Genomic DNA, 24648 nt, shown 5'->3' with positions numbered 1-24648 from the left:
CTACTGCCGCCTTTGCACATCCAGAGGCGACAGGTTCTGTTTTGCGTGGAGCAGTTATGGATAGTGTGGCTTTAGCTATGAAGCAAGGATTTGCGTTGCCTAAAAAGAAATTGACAGTGTTTGATGGTGATCCTCTCGAATACTGGAACTTTATCAAATAATTTGAAACCAGTATCGTGAACAATGCAGCCAGTGAAAGCGAGAAACTCATGTACCTTCTTCAGTACACTTCTGGAGCAGCAAACGATACCATCAAATGTTGCTTAGTAATGGATCCATCCCTTGGATATCAAAGAGCAAGAGAACTGCTTCAAGAACGTTTTGGTCACCCCTTCACAATTGCCTCAAAGTACGTAACCAGGTTAACAGAAGGACCCCCTCTGAAACCAGGGGATCGCGCGGGATTGCTTGCCTTCGCAGACAAATTGAAGGACTGTGAACATACGTTAGAATCCATTGGATATCTAGATGAAATAAACAGTGCAGACAACCTAAGAAGAATTGTTCAGAGATTACCATATAATCTCCGCACCAAGTTTGTTGAAGTTGCAGACCAAATCCAGCAAACTGGCCAAAGAACGAACATCAGTCACATCGCTGAATTTGTTAAAGTCAAAGCCAGAGTAGCAAATAACCCCGTGTTCGGTTGTGTGGTGGACATCGCGCGCGACAGATTGGAAAATGAAAGGCGAAAACCTAAGTCGAGGAGTGCTACATTAACTGGAGAACGCGTCAGCACATTTAACACTCAAGAGACCAAATCCGGTGGCAGACAGAGTCTACCCCCTTTTTGCAAGCCAGCTTCTTTCATGAAGTGTCCATCGTGCAGTGGTGATCATTCGTTAGCAAGGTGCAGGTGTTTCAAGGACAAGAGCTTCGAAGAGCGCCTGGAGATAATGAAGAAAGCTCAGCTCTGTTTCAATTGCTTTAAATATGGCCATATAGGAGTTGGATGTTTAGCAAAGGGTGCTTGTGAAGTCCCAGGATGTAAGAGGAGACATCACACCTTACTTCATCCACCATCTCCACCACCAGCAGTGGAAGGTCGCGACAGAGTGGCTGATAAAGGATCTCAAGCTGAAGGCGGTGCCCCGTTTCAAAGTGGATAGACTAATAGTACCTCAGCTGGAGAAGGAAAGGTGTGCCTGAGAGTAGTTCCTGTAAAGGTGCGAAGTCATGATGACGCCAACAAGACCATAGAAACCTATGCCCTTCTAGACGGTGGATCAGACATCTCCTTGTGTGACAAGAAGTTAGCCATGGATCTTGGAGTGCATGGACGCCAGAAAACGTTTTATTTGACAACTGAAGAGAAAGAGGATAGCCCAAGAGTTGGTCACGAATTAAGCCTAGTTGTTGAGCCACTTGATGGAAGTGACAGAGTTGACGTTGTTAGACTGTGGACAGTTGATAAATTGAATGCTTCAGGCCGCAGTATTCCATCAGAACAAGATCTAAAGCAGTGGCCTCACCTTAGAGACATCAAGCTGCCAAGTACTAGTGAGAAGGAAGTTCGATTGATTATAGGCACCAACGTCCCTGATGCCTTTGGGTGTTGGAGGAGAGACGTGGTAACAAGGGAGAGCCATACGCCATACGCACGCCACTTGGCTGGACACTCATGGGCCCTATGCATAAGAACGTTGGCGGAGAATGCCATCTTAACCTTAATTTTGTTGGATCAGCGGAGCCCGTGGGAGAAAAGAATGATTGTCTTGTGCACCAGCTAGAAAGGTTCTGGGAAGTGGAGAATTATGGAGTTGTTCCCCAATCCAAGCTTGGCATGTCAGTGGAAGACAAGAGAGCCCTTGAAGTTATGGAACAATCTGTGAAACTTGAGCATGGTCATTACCAAATTGCGCTTCCTTGGAGAAACTACCCACCAGTCTTGCCTTATAATCGCTGCATGGCAGAAAAGAGGCTACTGGCGCTTAAAGGCAGGTTCATGCAAGATGGTGAGCTTCTGAAAAATTACAAGACCTCCATGGAACAGTATCTTACCAAAGGTCACGCTTCACGAGTGCCACTTAATGAGATTCAGGTAAAGAACAAGCGGATTTGGTATCTACCCCACCACCCAGTGCTGAACAAACCTGGAAAGACTCGAGTGGTTTTTGATTGCGCTGCCAAACATAAAGGAACGTCTCTGAACGATCAGCTCCTTACTGGACCAGATTTGACAAATTCTATCGTTGGTGTGCTAATGAGATTTCGGGAAGAACAAGTCGCGTTGTCTGCTGATATTGAGTGTATGTTCCATCAGGTCAGAGTAGTGCCAGGTGACCGAGATGCATTCAGATTCCTCTGGTGGCCAGATGGAGATCTGACCCAAGAACCAGTTGATCATCGTATGGAGGTCCATTTGTTTGGCGCGACCTCGTCTCCAAGTTGTTCTAGCTTCGCGCTAAGAAAGACAGCAGAAGACAACAAAGGTGAATTCTCAGAAGAGATAGTTAAGACTGTCAGAAGGAATTTCTATGTTGATGACTGCCTAAAATCGGTAAAGTCAGCTGAAAATGCTATCGAAGTTGTGTATCAGCTCCGAGAAATGCTCTCCAAAGGCGGATTTCGACTTACAAAGTGGTCGTGCAACAGTTTGGAAGTTCTGAGTACAGTCCCTCAATCTGAAAGAGATCAACCGGTACTAGACCTTGACCTAGACAAAGACAAGCTGCCGATGCAACGCACGTTGGGGCTCCACTGGGACATGGAGAGCGACAAGTTCCTATTTAAGGTTGCTCTTAGAGACAGACCGAACACCCGTCGCGGTATACTTTCCCTGTCAAGTTCCGTTTATGATCCACTTGGTTTCGTTGCGCCAATCATCCTCCCGGCTAAGAAATTGTTACAAGAGCTCTGTAAGCAGAAACTTGGATGGGATGATCCAATCGGCACTAATGATGGTGAAAGGTGGGAGAAGTGGAAGGCTCAGTTGGTCGGTCTCTCTCGGATAACAGTAGACAGATGCGTTAAGCCAACCTGCTTTGGAGACTTGAAGATGGCTGAGTTACACAACTTTGCCGACGCGTCGCAAATCGCATATGGAGCAGTCTCCTATCTCAGATTGGAGGATGTCGAGGAAAGAATCCATTGTGCGTTTCTCATGGGGAAGTCTCGCCTTGCTCACTTGAGACCTATGACTGTGCCAAGGTTGGAACTGTCGGCTGCAGTCTTAGCCATTCAGTTAGATCAGACCGTAAGAGAAGAGCTGGATATTCCGATTAGCCAATCGACATTTTGGTCGGACTCCACCTGCGTGTTGCAGTACATCATAAATCAGTCAAAGCGTTTCCATACGTTTGTTGCAAATCGGCTGTCAGTTATACATGAAAATTCAGCACCTCATCAGTGGAGATATGTTAGCTCCGAAGACAACCCGGCAGACGAAGTATCCAGAGGTCTTACAGTGGAAGAAATGAGTACAAGCAGTAAATGGCTGAGTGGTCCCGAGTTTCTGAAGAAAAAAGAAGAGTTCTGGCCGTGTGATCCTACAATTCACCGATCAGGACCTTCAGATGATGATCCAGAAATCAAGCGTGAAACTCATTCTCACAGCCAGTCGTTGACACGTCATCGAAGCGAAGTTCTCTCCAGGTTGATAGAGTATTACTCATCTTGGGACAGATTACGAAGAGCTGTGGCCTGGCTATTGAGGTTCAGAACGTGGCTCATCGAAAGACACAGTAGCAGATCCATTAACTCCACACCTGAAAGCAGTTTGAAAGAGGGATCCCAGTTCCTGTCCGTGGAAGAATTATAGAACGAAGAATGGGAAGTTATCAAGCATGTACAAAGGCTTTCATTTCCGGAAGTCATTCAAGCCATACAGACAATCAGTTCATCGAAACCTTCACGTGGAGTTACCTCCGAGTTAAAGAATCTTAAGATACCAGCTCACATGCGCAAACTTCATCCATTGTTGGACGACACTGGAATTCTAAGAGTTGGAGGAAGACTGGAAAATGCCTTAATCAACTATGACGCAAAACATCCAATTATTCTGCCGTGTCGTCATCAGGTAACGGATATGATCATTTCTCAGCACCACAAAAAGGTTGGCCACCTCGGTCAAGAATACGTACTGTCCAGCTTACGACAATTCTATTGGATAATCAAGGGGCGTTCAGCTGTGCGTCGAGTGATTAGTGGCTGTTTCCAGTTTAAGAAACTTGGTGCAGTTCGTAGAGAGCAAAATGGACCAAACCTCGCCGTTCCTTAGCGAACGGAGACCTGGTTCTAATTGCAGATGACAACATTCATCGAGGAAGATGGCCGTTAGGCCGAGTAACCGAAGTTTTCACGGGAAAAGACGGGAAAGTCCGATCAGCCAAGGTGCGAACAGCTACCACAATTCTTACAAGACCAGTGACTAAACTGTGTTTCTTAGAGGGAGAAAACAAAGCTTAAAAAGAGAAACTGAACCTGCTGTTAAGAAGAATGCAATGGAATTGAAAATCCATACTGTAAAAGGATAAACTTACTCTCGCGTCGGACAATAGTTACGTTAAGTAATGAACTGTAGACTTAAGTGGTTCATTAGGGGGGCTATGTAGCCACGAGAGTTATTTTTTTTTTTCTTATCAGTTCTGTCGTTCGTCTTTGTTAATTGTAATTAGTGTAAATAGTTCTCGTCTCGATAGTTCAGTTCTGTATTTATTAGTTTGTATTTTTTCGTGCGGTCAAAATGTAAATTAAGTTTGTCAGCGTTGTTTCATGTAATCGCCTTTGAGTATTGTGTAGCCTTGTTTAGTCTATTGTTTTAGCCTTTTATCCGCTATATAACATCGTAGTTGTGATTTTCATTCAGTCGTTGTTATTCCGGAGTGCCGTACAGATCTTGTAAATAGTTACGCTTTCGTTTGTATTTTCCTGTAGTTTCTCGTATTTCTTTCGTTGTATTTTAGTTTCGTTGGGTTTAAGTTCGCATTGTTAATTCTGTATTTTTTCTGTGTGTTGTGTACAAGTGAATCGTCGAGATTAAAAAAGGTACGTATTTCAAACTGTAACGGAGTGTCAGTTACACCCCTTGGTCGCATTCCGAAAGGCCGAGCGAAATGTTCCTCCTGGAGGCCTGGACACTATAGACAGATCCATGGCCCAGATCAGATCAAAAATTGCCCGCCGTGGACCATACAAATTTTGGCGAGTTTACGTTGCTGTTTTGTACAGGACGGCCAGGAAGTGTAAAAAGTTTTAAACCGCATGTGCTGAGGTTTTGTTCTGCCCATTTTGCCACACCCTGCTTAGGGTCCATAATTTGCCAAAACCACCGTTGCCATGCTCTTGTATTGAAGGCAGGGAAACCTTAGCCAAATATTTACGATAAACAAACAGAATATTAATTGAAAAAGAGAATTTTCGGTGTTACTATGCGATAATAGAAAGTGAAATATGCTTTGTAATATATGGTAATATATTAGGTTTTCAGACCAGAGAGAAAACTGTTTTGAAACTCAGCACAACAGCAGAATCGTAGGTTCAACCGTGCAGGTTCCATAGTCACTCCTGAACTAGGTATGATCAAAGTTTAATCAGCCGCTATTGGTTATTAACTCAAATGAGAAAAAAGAAAAAAAAAAAAAAAAAAGAAATGGAAAATACTCTACTTAACTCTGTCAGCTTTTAAATTTGTTTACTGACAAATCAAAGCAAATTTCAGGACAAGCGAGCAAACCTGAAAACCGCAAACTAAATGTAACATTGTTATTTGTGGTTTCTTTTTTTGACGCCTGAATAGCTTTTTCTTCAAAGCATAAAAACAGTTCTCTACAATATGCTATTGTTCACGGTTCCGTGAGTTTCGTTCCAGCACAGGTAAAACAAAAATCGTTATTTCAAGAGTCAATTAATATGAAATAAAAATAATTAATCATTTTCCTGCGCATAATTGCGGAGCCTTTGACAGTTTGTCACACCAGTCTGGACGTAGTTGTTCAAAGGGGAGAGAACGGTATCCAACGGATGCATTACTATACAGCGGGTAAGTGTTTTCCAAATCTACTGCGCCATCCACTGGATAGAGATTTCTCCAGTGAATAGCGTTATTCAGCCTTCGAACGACCGGGGCCAGATTGACTGATTAACAATATAACAAAGCTGTCTGAATACCTTTCCAATGACAATTAGATCTCGAATTTTCCCTGGATGTTGAGGTGACACAGCTTTTGTATTGAAGTCCTTCCCACGCAACACCGGGAGTCTCAGCCGGTGGCGTGATGGCTTTTACAGCTAACCGTAAAAATTTTGGCCATCTTACGGCTAACGGTTTATTTGTTAACTTAAATGATGATCTTTTTTTAGCTAACTTTCTCTACGACTAACGGTTAAAATTTGTCCAATTTTACTCCTAATGGTTATTTTTATTCTTTTTTGCCGTATTACGGTTATTGGTTAACCCCACTGAACCTCTCAACACCGCTATCCAATTAATTGGCGCTACCGACATTAAGACTTCTTTAAATATAACCGCTTGGATCACAAACGAATGAAACAAAATAGTTCTTCATCCATAATTCATCTCATTCACTCATTTTTTATGAGCTCACTCTATCAATAATCACAGTAGGAGCACATCGCATGGGCAACGGCGATGGGAGGAAAATATGTCGGTTTACAATGAAGCTTAATGATGTGCACAGCTCAATACTAAAATTATTTATAGTTGGTAGATATATTCCTTTTTCGGTGTTGAGTCAGCTTTTTGGCATTCATAACTCCCAAGTCTCCTACTCATGTCACGACCGGTAGTCAGAGTAACTTTTAATTAATAGAATTTAGAATCCCTCCAATGCACCTTTTTGTCTTTGGTTTTCAGTCTTTTTTCCAATAAGAAAACCAGAAACACGTATCACTGACCTAAAATTGAGTGCAATCATTCTTATTCAATAAGCTATATTGCGATAGCACAATGAAAACTTTTTACCACAAACTAGCAGACTCTATGCCGATATTCTGTTTTCGGTGTTTAGTCAGTTTTTCGGTAATCATAACGTGTTTTCCTTCACAAACGGGAGTCAGAGACTCAAACGCGCCGACAGAGGAATTAGAACCAATCTGGTGCATTTTTTTCCTTCCCCATTTTTTTCAATCAGAAAACCGGAAACATGAATCTTCCTTCCCGGTATTTATCGACATTAAATACACGAACCAACATTTTAGCTGCACACTTCTGTAGTGTGGCACAATACAGAGAGTGGAAGGAAAGGCACAGATTTAAAGTTTTACTACGGTAAACTTTCTTCACCTTTTTTTTTTATCGCAATCAGCATCTACCTGTCAGTTCAATCTCAGCAATGAGTGATATTCATTTATCTATATTGCGGTACCATGATGCTAAGTTTTGTGGCACAAACTATGAGACCTCGAGACACCGTGCTCAGTTTATTCTTTCTTGTATTTGTTTTCACAAGATACACGATCAGCGTGTGAAATAAAAGAACAAAAAAACAATCAATAATGCAAGTTGAACCCCTCAAGCGTTTCTCCAATTATATAAAGTGCAATTCGATATTTTGTGAAAATGTAAATACGGCCGACAGCTTACCTCTTAGACTTTAGAGTGTTGACAAAGCGGTCTACAACAAGTTGGACTGCAGTTCCGTTTATCAGCGGATTAGGGAAAGACCACTTGTGTTTCACTCTACGGCTTGACATGTCCGTATTGTCTTGAGGGAAAACGTTTGATCGTGTTGCAATCGACACGCCTTGGTATCGCTTCAGCTTCCTGTGCACTAAAAAACTGGGATTATAGGGGCAACTTGGAAATAAGTCAACGTACTCTTGCCGGTTTAAGAGCGGAAGACGATTAAAGTCATATAGGCTGTATTTTGTTTGCAGCAATTTATTTTCTTGTTTTCCCGCATGAACAGGAATCATCGATTCGTGAGTGCCAGAGAACGAGGATAAATATTTCGAAGTTATTGTTTCAAATGTCGCGTTGTTGTAAGACCAAGACACAGTTAAATGAGCGGCACCAGTTCCTTGCTTCATTAAACACTCAACGTAATATTTCTTCCCAGCGAAGAGAGTGAATGCTTTAGAAATTTGTTCAGGATATTTTTTGTAGTTCCCTTCTTCGGTCCATGCCGACTCTTTAGGAGAATAAACACGTGCGATCATCTCACTGGAACCAGGATCCTCATTTTGACTTAGCCATAGCTCAGATGTGTCATCCGAGGATATGGCAAACTTATACTCACCGCTTTCAGCGGGGTGAATAAATCCAAAAACTCTCTCGCCGTTATTCGTAGAACCACGTGCACGAACGTCATAAAAATCAGGGATGAATGAACGTGTGTCGGGAAAGTAAGGAAAATGAGGACAGTTTTTTAAAATTTCGACCGAGGTTCCACATATCTCAGTCCACATATGGACATCCAGGCGTCCTGGAGGTCTTGAAGCCACATTCGTAACTTGTACCGTTTCAGTGGTAGCTGCCACCGTCATCAGTGCTGATGTCAAGTTAACGTTACCTGTTGGAATTTTTGTCACAATTGTTTCATTCCAGATCTGGTTCGATACTGAGGTTGTAGAAAACGAGTTATGTTGGTTGGTCGAAAATGAATAGGAAAGTCTTCTTGAAGGCGAAAGTAACAGATAACCAATGAATGGGAAACTAGCCACAACTGCACCCACAGTAAGACGACGTTTTCTAAATAACATTCTACCAAAAATCCGCCAGAGAGACATTGGTGCTCCTCCGTTACTGACTTGCTTTAGAAACAAAACTTAGATAAGCACAGTTTTATGTCCTAGAAACGTACCCGTGTCCGTTACATTCACTTCACATCGTACCATTACTTGGATACCGAGTCAACCGCTACAAGATTTCAAAAACTTTTGTAAACAAAGGTGAACCAAAGGGATAAAAAGAAAGAAAAGAGCAAAATTAGTCAACAATCAAATGATTCATTTCTTACTCAATGCAGTATTTCTATTATGCGTTACATGGTAATTAGTGTAAGTCTCTTTTCATTGGTTACCTAATTTCCAATCAAAAAGGCAACTCCCAAATATTGTGCAGACATTGTGATAATTAGCATATAATATTCACCAAATACCGACAATTTTGCGATAAAATAAAATTATTTCCTATACTGGAAGAGCAGAATATTACCATAGGTTTAAAAGCGGAGTATATCGTCCTTAACAGCGGAGGTTAAACAACCATGATAACGAAGATGAGGTGAAAGTTCTGAACTGGGTTTCTGAGAATTTTTATTAGGGCCTCAAAGGGGCCAATATGTAGAATCCTAGGTAATGGCTTATACGAGTACCTCTTTAAAACAAGATTGCATATGTGGGGCAGGGGGAGGGGGCATTAATGGAATAAATTCTCGCTTCCCAGTTATCAAAACCCTTATCGATCCTATGCAGTGGTTACGATACTAGACCACTTTAATAAATGGCTGCCGCATTAATATTCTTTTGTTTAAATTTAAATTAGCACTACTGGCCTCGTTCTCCAGTACAAAATTCAAAAGAATACATTATCTCAAGCGAGGCCAAAAGGGCTAATTTAAATTTAAACAAAAGAATATTTATACGGCAGCCATTTATGAAAGTGGTCTCTAATTAGCGTCTTTATTCCGCAACTGGAAGCAAAGAAAACTCCAGACCATCAGAGAATAAATTTTCACTGCGTTACTTGTTTTGCAATTTTTTATCCTTCAACACCGAAGAAGGATTCAAAATGGTTGGCTAAGATGATATTTGTTGATTTATCATACATCTCGAACCTGTTGACCTGCGCGCGATCAGCGTTTCGATTTAGTGGGTCCTTGAAACAAGGTCAGCAATGCATTATTTTCCTTTATTAGTGCACAGTTCTGCAAAGGAAAGCTTAAATCTCAGTGACTTGTTTTGAAACAGCGTGTTAACAGGATTACTATCTAGTCTTGTGAGGCCAGTTGCGCAGATCTAACGTTCTGCACACGAAATGGAATTAAATGACAACTACAGTCTTTGTCATGCAATATGAATGTTTATGGAAATTCGATTGTCCTTCTTTGGAGAATAGACTAATACGAAGTTGATTAGATAAATCTATTGGTTGTGAACAATATACTTTCAGAGTACGTGTGTATAATCTGATGCTAAGAGCTGCCTGTCAGGACCTGTCAGGACCTGTCAGCAAGACGAGCCGATTTTAACCAGAGAATGTTGCCATGAAAGTAATATTCAGGTGTGTTAGAGAAACTGATTTTGAAAAAATTTTGGTAAATTTTTTCAGTTGATCATTGATGAACAAGTGAGCGACGATATGTTCTCCTAGAAAGTTCAATCTTGTCATAAACATATAGCCTAGAGTTAGAACCAGAGCTGAGAATGACTCATTTTTCGCTTCCCATCGTTTATTTGGAATTTAATTTCGCCTTTAATAATAATAATAATAATAATAATAATTGTATTTATATAGCGCTAAAATCCACTAATTGTCCAAAGCGCTGTATACCCACCCAACCCACCCCAGGGGAGGACATCCATCACACAGTAATCTCGTGCGTGGGAAATTAACGTCTCCTGCCCCTAACCCTGCAGGAGACGGGACCTCCATTTATTCGTCCCTATCCGAGAAGACTAGAATATCTAACCATTTCTTGATGTTAAAGAAAGGAAGCATATTCTTCTCAGTTAATTTTAAGACCCTGAGTGTTGGTCCGGCCGGTATTGAACTCTCTTTAGATAATTAAAGACTCTTTTGATTGCCAGGGAAACAAATGTAAGCCCGATCTTACCTCAAAGAATCACTTAAGCGGAATTCCAAGACTTGTAAAGCAAGTTTCAGCTGGCTTAAACAAAACAAAGTTACGCATCAGAAAATTAACTTTCATTAATAATGAACCGAAAGTAGTATGGAGGACTGTATGGAAACATCTGCGCGGTCTGGGTCCGAGTGATTCGGCCGAGTGAGGTCTAATTAAATATTCATACCGCGTAGATGTACGAGGGGATGTTTAGGGCAGAATTAAATATTCATACCGCGTAGGTGTACGAGGGGGTTTTTAGGGCAGAATTAAATATTCATACCGCGTAGGTGTACGAGAAGGTTTTTAGGGCAGAATTAAATATTCATACCGCGTGGGTGTACGAGGGGTTTTTTAGGGCAGAATTAAATATTCATACCGCGTACGTGCACGAGGGGGTTTTTAGGGCAGAATTAAATATTCATACCGCGTAGGTGTACGAGGGGGTTTTTAGGGCAGAATTAAATATTCATACCGCGTAGGTGTACGAGGGGTTTTTTAGGGCAGAATTAAATATTCATACCGTGTAGGTGTACGAGGGGGTTTTTAGGGCAGAATTAAATATTCATACAGCGTAGGTGCACGAGGTTAGGGTTAGGGTTTATTATTATTCACGTCGCGTAGGTGTGTGAGGGATTTAGTATTCATAACTCGTAGGTTCGTGTGTAGGCAACCTCGTTCCCAGGGTCTCTCATCTTCCCGCCCCCTGGAGCGAGTGAGGAGAGACCCTGGTTCAGGCTGGTCACGTGTTTACAGAGCAAATAATTCCTTAGGGATGAGTAGGTTGTTCGCTCAAATTTTGTCTCGTTTGATTTGTCACCTTCAAACGTTATCGTTGTTTGGGTTGCCATGTTTTATAGCAGCCTTCAAGTAGCTATATCTCGGAGTAGGTATTGTAGCCTCAATTTAAAACCCAAACATTAGAAGCGATATATATGCGGGAAGAGATGTTGTGGCCGTTTTACCGACGATATACGGTAAATCTTTAAATTTTCACCTTCTACCGCCACTCTTGTTCGAAAAGTTGAAAAATCAACGACCTGTACATTCCTCGTCATTTCGTCCAGTTGTAATTGTTGTTTCGCCTTTGAACGCCCTTATTAAAGATCAAATAAGAAGGAGCAGCGAAGGAAGTTTGAAGAGGACGTGTTTGAATGCGAAAATGAAAAGCGATTCCCATGATTTAGGTTTGGATTCTAGTGACGCGAACTACCATTCGCTAAGAGAAGCGAAGTACGAGATGATTTTTACGCATCCCGAAGCGTTTGTGTCTTGCAAAGATGGAATGGAGCTCTTCCAAAGCCCACCGTATCAGCGCGCTGTTAGAGCAGTTGTCGTCGATGAAGCTCACTGTATTTTAGAATGGTGAGTGTCCGTGCATGAAATAAACGTATTAGATAAATTTTCAATTTTTTCAATTTAATTCCTGAGAAACGTGCAATAGGACATATATTTATGACCTACATTTTAAAGTCATGTATCGTATCACTTCTAATTTCATCAACCCAATATGAAAATTTTATAATTTTCTTATTTCCTATCACAGGGGAAATGATTTTCGCCAAGACTACTCAATATTAGCAATGCTAGGCGCAACCTTCCCTCGTGTTCCTGTTGTTGCTTTGACTGCTACTGCAGGCAAGGAAGATATCTTGGCAATTAAGGAATCTTTGAACTTAAAAAATCCTTTGAAGATCGTGGGCAATCCAAACAGGCCCAACATAATGTTTAAAAAAGTTTTCCGCAAAGGTGATGATGTTGACTTTTCTGAAGAACTTCTGAAGCCTATTGCCGATAATTTAAAGCAAAGCACAGCAGCATATCCTTTAACTATACTGTACCTACAGTTGAAATTGTGTGAGTTTGCCTATAAATATTTGATAAGCAACTGGGTAACGAGCAGTACTACCCTACAGGCGCTGAGCCATTGCCAGAAAATAGAATTTTTGCACAATACCATACACCTCAGATGATATGAAGAATCAAATACTCAAAGAACTGGCCTCCCTTGATTCCAAAGTGAGGGTTATCTTTGCTACTGTTGCCATGGGGATGGGAGTCGATATTCCATCAATACGGTATGTCATCCACGTGGGACCACCTCGCACAATAAGGGAATACTTTCAAGAAACAGGACGGGCAGGACGGGATGGATGTTTTTCAACTGCCATGCTATATTACAGTAATCGAGATATAGCAAAGAATTAACCGGGGAGGCATGAGTGAGGACATAAAGAATTTCTGCTTACTGGAAAATGCCTGCCTGAGGGACTTTCTACTGAAGTCTGTGACATTTCAAACAAGTTTGCCTTATCGCTGTTAGTCCTGCACTCAACGACTAATGAGCCTGGCTTTGTGGTTTGAACAGTTTCTCCTAATAAAAGATGTCAAGTTATTTCTTTCTTTTACTATTTTTTCCTTGCGGTTCGTTAAAGACCTGACTTGAACTAGCCTCGAATAGGGTATATGTTTCGAAAAATTAAGCAATTTTTATTCTTATGAAGACAAACTTGTTTGTTTAAATCCAGGACCAATCAACGCTATCGTTATATCACCAAACAGTGAAATAATCACTGGCTCCAATGATAGCACGCTAGGGGTGTGGTCGCTTAGCTCTGGAAAATGCCAGGCTGTGTTTGACGGTCATATAGGCTCTGTTCTCTGCCTGGCGTTAACATGTGATGGAGAAAGCATCATATCTGGTTCAGAAGACAAGACCGTCAAAGCCTGGCATCTAAAGACAAAGAGCTGTGCTACTTTTAAAGGCCACACAGGTAAGTTGGAGAAAAACTGACAGTAGTCCCTTTGGCATAAAGGGTTGTACAAATGAAACCCCAGTTTTTGTAACAAAGACTTTTTTCCAGAGCCTGGTTGTTCGCCCTGTGTCTAACTTTAAGCCTAGAGGATCAATTGACCGTTTTTTTCACCTTGTCTGTGCACTTTGACTTGTCCGACTTGGGCAGTCCCACTGAGAAATAATCCTCTCGTAGGCATAACTCTTATGGCCAATGAAGTACCAAAGTAGTCTGAACGCATAAACAGTGTTATCCTTAGGGTAACCGGACAAATTAATTGTGTTGACGAAGATGATGATGGATAGAATATAAGGCTCTCGGTCATGTACATCAAATCCCGTTGGGAACATTCAATTTGCTGTCTACATTCAAGTGTAGCGGCCTTGCGAAGTGTGCCTATTGCACTAAGTATAACGCTTTACTCTCCATTCGCAGGCTTTGTGAAATGTCTCACTTCCATGAAGGATGGCCGGCGAATTGTATCTGGATCAAAGGATCAGTCATTGAAGATCTGGGACCTAGTCACTTTGCAATGCTGTGTCACATTGAAAGGTCATACAAACGTTATTTGGCGTGTCGCAGTTGCCTCAGATGACAGTTTTATTGTATCTGCTTCTAAGGATGATATGTTAAAGGTGAGTGGGACTGTTCCACCATACATTGAGAGATTACCAAGGCTGCATCTCGGAAAAAGTTTTAGCTGCTCCACCTTTGGACTTCCTTTGATCTAGGAAGCACCGTTGCCAAAAAAAGCTTTATTATAACTTGAAATTAAAAGCCGTAAATGATATTTAAATTTGTTTAGGCTCATCTCACGTTGCTCCGAAGGACTAGCCAGTTTTCATTTGTCAGCTCTTAGAATTTTCCCTTGTCAACTCAGTAAGCCATCACGTTTCAGTAAAAGTTGATATCTTTTCTTTGTCTTTCCAAAGGTCTGGAATCCAGCCACAGGTGAATGCCAACAAACGCTGATTGGCCACTCCTCTTGGATATCCTGCGTATCCATAACAGCGGATTGCAAAACAACAATTTCCATTTCCAACGACAAGAACGTCAAACTTTGGAATACCACGGGAAATGAACATGCGTACGACCTTTCCACACCTAGTGATCGCATCCTTCATCGGGCTAATCTGCCTGAATGTGTTGCCATCACAACAGACGGACACTGGAGACTCTCTGGCTCAAAGAACGACTCTTTGAAGCTTTGGGATATCTCCAGCACCAGGTGTATCAAGAGTATCTCTGGTTCTTGCAAATGTTTTATTAAGTTGATATATTATATTATTGATATATATTTTGTAATTATAATATTATTGTATTTACATTCTCAATTAATTTATATATTTGTATTTTTTTTTTTTTTATTCTATTGAGCTGAAAAGCCCACTTAGGGAGCATCAATAAAGTGTATGTAAGTGTATGTATGCATCTTTGCAATGCACAACTCCACTCGAGTGGTAACTGGCATACACAATGGAGAGATCACCATGTGGAACTGCGACAATTTGCAGGTCGAGGAAACGTTCAAAGTTCACCAGGGTAGTGTGGTATCGATAAAAGTATCCAAAGATGACAGTTTTATTGTGTCAGCATCGAGTGACAATACGACGGGTCTCACCCAAATTTGCGAGGGCCATGCAAAGCAACTTGCAGGCCATTCAGACGCTGTGCTATGTGTATCTCTTCTGAGTGGAGAAGATTACGCCATCTCAGGATCCAAAGATAAAACTGTCCGTTTGTGGAACTTGAAAACAATAAACTGCGAGAGGTCCTTTGAGGGACATACTGGACCTGTTGGCTGCCTGGCATCAACGACTGACAATACGATCATTGTATCAGGTTCTGAGGACTTCAAACTCAAGGTTTGGAGCACTCAAAACGGAGACTGCTTGCATACTTTAGATGGTCATAACGCCTCTATCAAATGTATAGGAATCACCAAAGACAATCTATTTGCTTTTGCTGGCTCCCACGAAGGAAAAGAGCAGCTTTTATTATGGAACCTCAAGACTGGGGGCCGCACGAGAAGCTTTATCGGACATACCCACGCAGTGATGCACCTCAAGATTCTTCCAGAAGACATGATGGTGACAAGCTCTCGAGATGGTACCATTAAACTTTGGAACATTGTCAGTGGAGAAATGATCAACTCTTTCGATTTTCAGTCGCAAGTGAAATACTTTGTCCTCCATCCAGCTGATGGTGGTTACTTAGTGATGCTGGCCACGCAATCTGGTACGGTCTCCTTTTTAAAGCTCCAGCTCAGTAAAGAGGACACCGAAAAAGGCTCAACAATGCCGACACATGCATATGCTGTTTTCAATACAATCGACGTAGAAAGCTCTCCTTCAAAAGCAACGACTAATGAGGGAGGTCGTTGTTCCTTTTGTGAAAACACTAATTGCTGCCGACATTGCGTTCTAATGTGATTTAACAGAACCAGCCAGAATATGGCGCTGGAAAACAAAGTTTCTTGGTGACACTGAAATTCACTATAGAATTCCATAATTTTATTTAAGCGTGACCACCCAAAAAGAACTTATGAGAGTATATTTCAACTTCAAGATACGATTTCTCTGTTCATGCTCCAGATGCGTAATTTGGTGTGGGCTTATCGGCAGAATGCGGCTACTTTAACTAAATCAGACGTTTTTGAGGGAAATTTTTATAGCAAAAACAGTCCTAACAAAAGCCTTACCTCGTGTAAGGACAATTTGTTTTCAATTCACATGCTGAAACAGCAAAAGACAAACAGACATACAAATCTTTAAGTAATAAGAAGCAAACATTCGAAATCGCTTACATATTGTCTGCGCTTATGAGTAAGAGTGGAGCTATGTATAATATGTATAATATATAATACATATAATAAACAATTATATAGGAAAATAAAAATTAAAACTTCGCACTAAAACCTCGCATTACAGATCTGTTTCGAAAGGGTTAAAAGTCCTCTCTTATCTGGTGCATAAGATACTAGTTGACTAACGATCCTTTTTTAAGTAGGTGGTTTGAGCATACCTTATCAAATATTTAGTTGAGTGTCGGCACGCACTCGCCAGTTGGTTCCTTTTGTTTAGGGTGCCCGCCCCTGTTCTGCATATGATAAAGAATTTTTCAGCTATGCAAGGATTGCATCTCTTTGTAGTATTTGAGTACAACCTGGCGCGAGCTATTATTTTCCAGGTCACGGAAAACTCCGTTTTCCGTGACCTGGAAAGGAAATATCCTCACAGCATACCCAACAGTTTGACAACATGCGTCAGTGGGTACCCTGGTAGAGTCCTAGTCATTCAATTCCCATGGCAAGCAAATCATGTGAACTAATGAGTGTTTAGAGTCATAAGAATAAACAAATGTCATTCAAATAACATAAATGATTTACTTTGAGAAATGATGCAACTGACATGCGCAAGTTAGCCTTCAAAAGTAACGTCGCATGAAAGCAAAGTGTGACGCGGCTGCTATTGTTAGAGGTATACCGGTATGCTAATATGAAATGAAATCTTTGATTTAATTAATTTCGACCGTCATCCCCCCTCCCAAGTTATCGTTTACGCAGGTCATCCGCTATATCGTGTTATCACGGCTGTTCTCCAATCCCATGATGCCATGTGATGATGTTCAGGGCATAATGGAGTAATTTTCAATCGAGAGTGAAAAGTAATTCGGCTTCCAATCGTTTTGTTTTCAGAACGCTTTGTAATAAGTCCAGGAAACTTTATCGATCGAACCATTTGCAAAATTATAACAAACTTCACTTGGTAAATCTAGTTTTCCCGGCTCGCCTCAGAGCAGTTTCACTGCTTTACATCTTTTTCGGTGATAGTGACGTATGAAATTTAACTCCTATGAAAAAGAGGGGGGGGGTGGGGAGGAGTGGGTGTTGTACCGTGTAAGTGTTGAATGTTTGAGAACCAGCTCAGAAACTTTGTTTATCATGAATTTGTCTCATTTGAGACAAAAAAAAGAGTTCGTGAAACAAAGTAGATTAAATACGTAGAACAATAGCGGAGCATACATGCATAAATTTCAGGGATTTTTTTTCCATCTCCAACACAGGCTCGAAATTCCTTGAAGGCAGTGTTCAATGACAAACAAGCTTTGATATTTGATACTTGAATAAAACTATGTCTTTTGGCAGTCAGCTAATGGAAACTTTAACATCAATATAGGACCGAGAAGACTGGTGACTCGCAATAATTTACTGAAACAGTGATCCGTTTGCCCCTTTTTTATTGAGCCATTGCCCCAAAGTAAAGATACAGACGTTCCTATGAAAAATAATTAAGCTAGAAGCAACAAAAAAGTCTCCGTCAGCTTGGTGCTGCTGTGCAGGATCATCCGTCATTAAATGGTTACCCTGTGAACGAAACAGGAGAAAACCGTTTAACAATTCTATCATCAAAATTCAAGTTATTAATTTCGCGATCCCTTGCAGCTGAACTTTTTCAACTTCTTTCACTTAATGGCAAAATAAAGGGCGAACGACAGTTCTGAGAAGAAGTATTTGTTTTCGAAGGATGTACTGATTGAGATAAATGAGATTCTAACCTTTAGGGACCAGATATATTTGCTCAACTCTGTTGCGTTCCTTTTGTTCTCATGTCTAAATGAAGCTGTATGATTTCTAAATCTTGTTTTAAATTGGTTCGCAGTAAGGACGACGTACGTTGGGTTCCCAAGGGACTTTCAACGGTGGCCTGGTAGACCACATTTTGAATTAGGCAATTGCCACGTAGCGGGCAAGAGTGTTTGTCTTTACAATTGCATGATTTTTCTTGTGATTGAGAATTATTTGCGAGAGAGGACTTGTTGTGGGCGTCGATTTTTCTTTCTAAATTTGGCATGCATGAATAGCTTACTTTCAAAGTGTTCCTATTAAAAATTTTTCTTAGCGGGTGCCCTGGTGAAAAGGATTCTTTTACGATGCCTAAAAATTTTTTTCCCACGTTAGTAGCAACGTTCTTACTAAAAGGTGGGTTATACCAAGTTATTTTTCGGTGTCTTCTTCTTCCTTCTGTACTCCTCTGGTCTTTAGTTGTTGTTTCAAATTTTAATTGATAATTATAGCCACTTGCTTCTAACGCTTGCTGATACATGGGTGTTGCTTTGTCGAAGGATACCCTGTCCGATGAGATTTCGCTAAGCCTTTTATTGATCCCCAGGGGAATGTTCTTTAGGATGGAAGGTGGGTGATTACTATCACGGTGCACATACAGAGGTGTGTTGTTAGGCTTACTTTGAATATGGCTCATAAGATCCTTTGTTTAGGTTCAAAGTGACATCAAGAAAGTTGACCACTTTTTTGTTTCCTTCGATAATACATATGATATATATATAATATATTTAATAATATATTTAATATATATAACATCCAGTGGTGTCAAAGATGTTACTAAGTAAAGAAAGCACTTTCAGAAACTCATCTTGAAAACGGTGAAAGTGCGTGGAAGCAGTAATGTTTGCGGATATTTAAGTGAGATTGACATGTGCTAAGTGTGCGGTGCATAATATTAGCGATACTGTGATAAGTTCCTTCGAGAACAAAGTTAGATGTTGCAGCTATTTCAATACAATTTAGCCCTTTGCTAATGTACTGAAGCGCCGATAGCCTGCTGGGTAAACGAGTTTCAATTTGAAGCTACTTTGAAAAGCAAATCACTTTATGATTTGACAGTATGGCGCGGCACGCACTTCAGCGAGGCTAATAGTGGATCTTGAGGACAAAAGAAATTTGCCTATTTCCTCTTTGTTTTGCTGACATAAACCTATACCTGACTGAAAACCTTAAGAGCTTTGCGTTATTCCTCATGATATTTATTGGCCATTTTTCTTCATTCTGTGCGGTAGTTGCTCGACACTGGATCATATAATTTTATCCCGGAGAAAATGCACCGCTTACGTCTCAGTTTTCTTTTGCTGAACTGTATTCTGATGATAAGTCTTTCCCAAGGATTCACGAGTTTTGAAAGGTAATTGCAGTCACATCTGACGCTTTTCACTTCCAGAAAAGCTTTCCTGGTTATGATGAGGGATTTTCTATGTCAGGTACATGGACGGTCACCCCTACTACGTTGTTCTCTATTCGGTTTTTGACTTTTCGCGTATGAACGGCTATCTTAGCTTGATATCATCATGGTCACTGAATAATGCGACAGTAAAGAGGCCAGTAAATGCTCGTGAGTGATAAGTACATGTGTTTTTAGAGTATTTGGCATACTCCCATGTGAAACGCTTTTTAATTCTTCCTCAGTCGAACTGATTTTGATAATCTGTGTCAAAACATCTGGAACTCAGCCGCAAACAATCTCAGAATCGGTCAAGAAATAGTTCTGTATTCTGGAGGAGAGACCAAACCTTTAATCACTTTGACAAAACAAGGAAAGGCAAAGGTACAAAAGGATGTTTTTGTTAAATTTCAAGGTGAGTTGGTCGCATTTCACTCTTGAATTACAGTTTTTTTACTGAGGGCATGTACAACAGGGTGAAAGGTATCAATGTCATCTCTGATTTCCGATTGGTTATTTCAGGAAGTGTGTGTCAGACCCTGACTGTAAACAGTTCGCTTCCACTGACATTCTCACTAAAACAGTGTAAGAGAAGTGTTAATAGAGGAAAGAGAACCCTTCTCTCAAAAGGAAAAGTTTAAAGTTTAAGTTGCGGATCTTACTCTTCTCTCTCGGCATCTCACACTTCTTTCACATTTCAGTAGTGTTAGCTATAACAGCTACTTTTTCTTCTATGGCTCGTTTGTCCTTTGTTTTGGGGTGGGGGGGGGGGGGTGATGTGATGCGTGTCATATACACCGCAGGACCACCCTTACCCGTGTAAGCTATACCTTGTGGCCTGCTACGGCTGTCTTTGAGAAAGTGAGTACTTTCTTGAAGAAAGTCAAATGTATTAATTTGATATGTGTAATTCAAAGCTTTGTTAGACAACTACGAAGCAGACGAAAATCTCCACGAGAAGCCTTCTGTTGCCAAACAACGAGAGGAAGATGCCTTCATCGACACCATCACTAAGACCAATGGAGGACCGATGCAGACTGTTTTCGAATATCTGAAAAATGATGGCAAAGTTTCTATGACAGTAAGGACAAGCTTTGCTGTCTCCCTTTTACAGGTTACCTCGATGTGAAATCTATGAGCGATAGGAGAGGAAGATGAAAAGCACTTTAGGAGAAGAAACTTGATTGGCTTTTACATGATTCGTATACACATACCAGGTGGTTGATGTTCGTAAGCGGTTTAAAAAAAAGGTTCATAAAATAAATAGCCAAAACTCATTATAAAACTGTAACGCTGTAAAACCCAATCGTACACAAAATCATTGAAGTGTGACTTTCCATCTATAAAGCACTGCCACTTTCACTCACACTTATCGTGTGCGCACCACTCTCAAGCACACCCTAAGATTCGGAAAAGTTCGCAACGCGCAAACAGCGCGCGTCATGTCAGCTCGGTTTTTTATACCATGTTTTCTTTCAAAAATGCTGAAATATTTTTTAATTTTTCACCGTATTTTTTAGTGTATCGACCAATTTAAGCCAATCCTGAAGGAAATGTGGTTCGAAAAATATGCTAAGAGAGGACAAGGCCTAAAATCATCTGGTTTTGAACACACTTTTGTTGGTAGGTATCAGTCTTAGCCTTCTAGTCTTGTTTCAGTTCTCGATTTAACAACTTTAAAATATGTACAATGGGAACATTTTTCGGAGTCGAATTCATTATTATCTCTTCAGGGCATTTATTTAAAATAGAACCTGCACCGAAAATTTTTTTTCAAGCCTTGCCAATTGTTGTTCATCTCATAAAAAAGCAGGATTTTAAAATACCAACTGTGGATCTCGAATTGCTTTTTAAGGAGTATAGCCATCCTGTAAATATCCATAACAGCCCCAAAATATTGAGACAAATACATTTGTGAGTAATTGTTCAGTTCACTTTCCGATAAGAGTTTCTCGAGAATTCTTCTTTTGCTTAGTTCGCTTTTCCGATGATAGTTTCTCGAGAATTCTTCTTCTTCTTAGTTCAGTTTTCCGATGCAAATGTAAAAACTTTATGTAATGTAATACTTTATTTATACACGGAGAATCATTAGTTAAGCTGAAGGTAAAAAACTCAAACTATTACAATTGTTTTACATAATTGCTTCTCGAGATTTCTTCTTTTGTTTTCTTTTTAAATAGGAGAACTGGGCTACAGCAGAGGTACCAAGGTCACCAAAGGCTTTCACAATTGGTTCCAGTTCCTTGCAGAGCGGACATCGGGAAGGTTGACATACCAGCCTCCACTTATTTCCAAAGAAGTTTCTATCGAAGTATGTTTCCATGCATAAGTTATTTTATTGAGGATCGAAAGGAATTTGGAATACACTATGTTTTAATTCATGATTGTCTAAAAAAACGTCACGCCTTTTCTAATCAATTATATGCCAAACTAATCGTGGCGAGCTCAATCATACCCTCCCACATTCACTGTTGTTTACTTCTAATTGACTTTTTGTGAGATTCACTCGTTCAAAACCTTTCCCAGGAGCAATGTTTGGAAAAGGGCTCATCAAAACTCGCTCGTGAGGCTTCGAGGCTTCCTCGGGAAGTTCTCGACCCAGTCTACTCTGCGTCAAAACAGCGAAACTGGCCAATCAACAATTTGTTGCCTCATCTTGTTTCAGCCTGCCTTGGTGAGAGCGAGGTTTCAATGGATGGGGAAAAAAAAGCCTCCAGGCAGCAGCTTTTTCGTGGGCACCAGTCCAGATTTTGAGATGGCTTTGTACACAGCTTGCTTCTTTGAGGGAAGTTCCTGCTCGTGCAAAATCAACGGGAAACAACTGCGCTTCAGAATCATCAAGCTCAACAATAAGAGGAATATCCTCACAGCATACCCAACAGTTTGACAACCTGCGTCAGTGGGTACCCTGGTAGAGTCCTAGTCATTTAATTTCCATGGCAAGCAAATCATGTGAACTAATGAGTGTTTAGAGTCATAAGAATAAACAAATGTCATTCAAATAACAAATGGTTTACTTTGAGAAATGATGCAACTGACATGCGCAAGTTGGTCTTCAAAAGTAACGTCGCATGAAAGCAAAGTGTGACGCGGCTGCTATTGTTAGAGGTATACGGGTATGCTAATATGAAATGAAATCTTTGATTTAATTAATTTCGACCGTCATCCCAAGTTATCGTTTACGCAGGTCATCCGCTATATCGTGTTATCACGACTGTTCCCTAATCCCATGATGCCATGTGATGATGTTCAGGGCATAATGGAGTAATTTTCGATCGAGAGTGAAAAGTAATTCGGCTTCCAATCGTTTTGTTTTCAAAACGCTTTGTAATAAGTCCAGGAAACTTTTTCGATCGAACCATTTGCAAAATTATAACAAACTTCACTTGGTAAATCTAGTTTTCCCTCGCCTCAGATCAGTTTCACTGCTTTACATCTTTTTCGGTGTTAGTGACGTATGAAATTTAACTCTTATGAAAAAGAGGGAGGGGTGGGGAGGAGTGGGTGTTGTACTGTGTAAGTGTTGAATGTTTGAGAACCAGCTCAGAAACTTTGAATATCAGGAAATTGTCTCATTTGAGACAAAAAAAAGAGTTCGTGAAACAAAGTAGATTAAATACGTAGAACAATAGCGGAGCATACATGCATAAATTTCAGGGATTTTTTTTCCATCTCCAACACAGGCTCGAAATTCCTTGAAGGCAGTGTTCAATGACAAACAAGCTTTGATATTTGATACTTGAATAAAACTATGTCTTTTGGCAGTCAGCTAATGGAAACTTTAACATCAACATAGGACCGAGAAGACTGGTGACTCGCAATAATTTACTGAAACAGTGATCCGTTTGCCCCTTTTTTATTGAGCCATTGCCCCAAAGTAAAGATACAGACGTTCCTATGAAAGATAATTAAGTTAGAAGCAACAAAAGAGTCTCCGTCAGCTTGGTGCTGCTGTGCAGGATCATCCGTCATTATATGGTTACCCTGTGAACGAAACAGGAGAAAACCGTTTAACAATTCTATCATCAAAATTCAAGTTATTAATTTCGCGATCCCTTGCAGCTGAACTTTTTCAACTTCTTTCACTTAATGGCAAAACAAAGGGCGAACGACAGTTCTGAGAAGAAGTATTTGTTTTCGAAGGATGTACTGATTGAGATAAATGAGATTCTAACCTTTTCTAGCGGGAGAAACACATCCTTTTACTCCAAAGTGGCATCTCTTTTTCCATGCACAACCCATTCACAGCAGCTATGGCCAGACTTGCTGCAGGAACCGGATCGGTGGTTGTAACTGCCATATCCATCATCATAACAGATGGGAACACAGTCATAGGCACATGATGATGCTCGCTTTTCCTCCTCCTTCACCGCCATCTCTCTTTTTCCATACACAACCCACTCACAGCAGCTATGGCCAGACTTGCTGCAGGAACCGGATCGGTGGTTGTAACTACCATATCCATCATCATAACAGATGGGAACACAGTCATAGGCACATGATGATGCTCGCTTTTCCTCCTCCTTCACCGCCATCTCTCTTTTTTCATGCACAACCCACTCACAGCAGCTATGGCCAGACTTGCTGCAGGAACCGGATCGGTGGTTGTAACTGCCATATCCATCATCATAACAGATGGGAACACAGTCATAGGCACATGATGATGCTCGCTTTTCCTCCTCCTTCACCGCCATCTCTCTTTTTCCATACACAACCCACTCACAGCAGCTATGGCCAGACTTGCTGCAGGAACCGGATCGGTGGTTGTAACTACCATATCCATCATCATAACAGATGGGAACACAGTCATAGGCACATGATGATGCTCGCTTTTCCACGCCAGCAAACATGCGTCTTAGCGGATTTGCTATAGATGTAAAAGAGAAATTTTACTATTTCAAAGAGGTGGATTTATGCGACCCAGCCCTGTCGAGGTAGAGTCCACTCCACCCGTTTCAAAGTTCACACCCTTCTAACATTCGTGCAAGGGTACTCCGCCTTGAGTTCCAATCTCCTACTCTTAAATAAGGCCTTTTTTAGTTTAAAAAGGTACCAACTCACATAATTTCCACACAAAAGGACCTTTTACACTTA

General features: G+C 40.8%; 2 protein-coding genes and 2 pseudogenes across 6 annotated transcripts in view; 3 read left to right on the top strand and 1 right to left on the bottom strand.

The window, feature by feature from the left end:
* The window catches only part of LOC111320867 (beta-1,4-N-acetylgalactosaminyltransferase 3), a 71266-nt gene that overhangs the window by 9535 nt on the left and 37083 nt on the right, over positions 1 to 24648 (bottom strand). For 2 of the 3 annotated variants that reach the window (XM_088736683.1, XM_088736686.1), the window contains one exon: positions 7544 to 8818. In XM_088736683.1, coding sequence (XP_088592809.1) covers positions 7544 to 8688 — 1145 coding nt within the window. In that variant the 5' untranslated portion in view covers positions 8689 to 8818. Of the gene's footprint in view, positions 1 to 7543; positions 8819 to 9737; positions 9828 to 24648 lie in introns of all 3 variants that reach the window. The other variant, XM_088736685.1, reaches the window with a different exon arrangement.
* LOC148722618 (uncharacterized) lies at positions 57 to 1109 on the top strand (annotated as a pseudogene).
* Positions 10062 to 22563, top strand: LOC148722616 (uridylate-specific endoribonuclease B-like). Of its 2 annotated transcripts, none has more exons than XM_088736689.1 (6): positions 10062 to 10183; positions 19800 to 19969; positions 20472 to 20635; positions 21075 to 21177; positions 21735 to 21865; positions 22220 to 22563. In XM_088736689.1, exons 1-6 carry the CDS (start codon positions 10167 to 10169, stop codon positions 22439 to 22441), a joined length of 807 nt encoding a protein of 268 aa, XP_088592815.1. In that variant the 5' UTR covers positions 10062 to 10166; the 3' UTR covers positions 22442 to 22563. The 2 variants fall into 2 exon arrangements, with proteins under 2 accessions (XP_088592815.1, XP_088592814.1); XM_088736688.1 differs by lacking the exon at positions 10062 to 10183 and adding an exon at positions 19006 to 19518.
* Positions 10065 to 16457, top strand: LOC148722617 (putative ATP-dependent DNA helicase Q1; annotated as a pseudogene). Its single transcript, XR_015992672.1, has 5 exons — positions 10065 to 10183; positions 10711 to 12110; positions 12292 to 13519; positions 13976 to 14175; positions 14473 to 16457. The product of XR_015992672.1 is annotated as a putative ATP-dependent DNA helicase Q1 (transcript).

This window comes from Stylophora pistillata, chromosome 10, assembly GCF_964205215.1.
Source record: "Stylophora pistillata chromosome 10, jaStyPist1.2, whole genome shotgun sequence".
NCBI classification, from domain to species: Eukaryota; Metazoa; Cnidaria; class Anthozoa; order Scleractinia; family Pocilloporidae; genus Stylophora; species Stylophora pistillata.
This window is presented reverse-complemented; position numbering and strand designations above follow the sequence as displayed.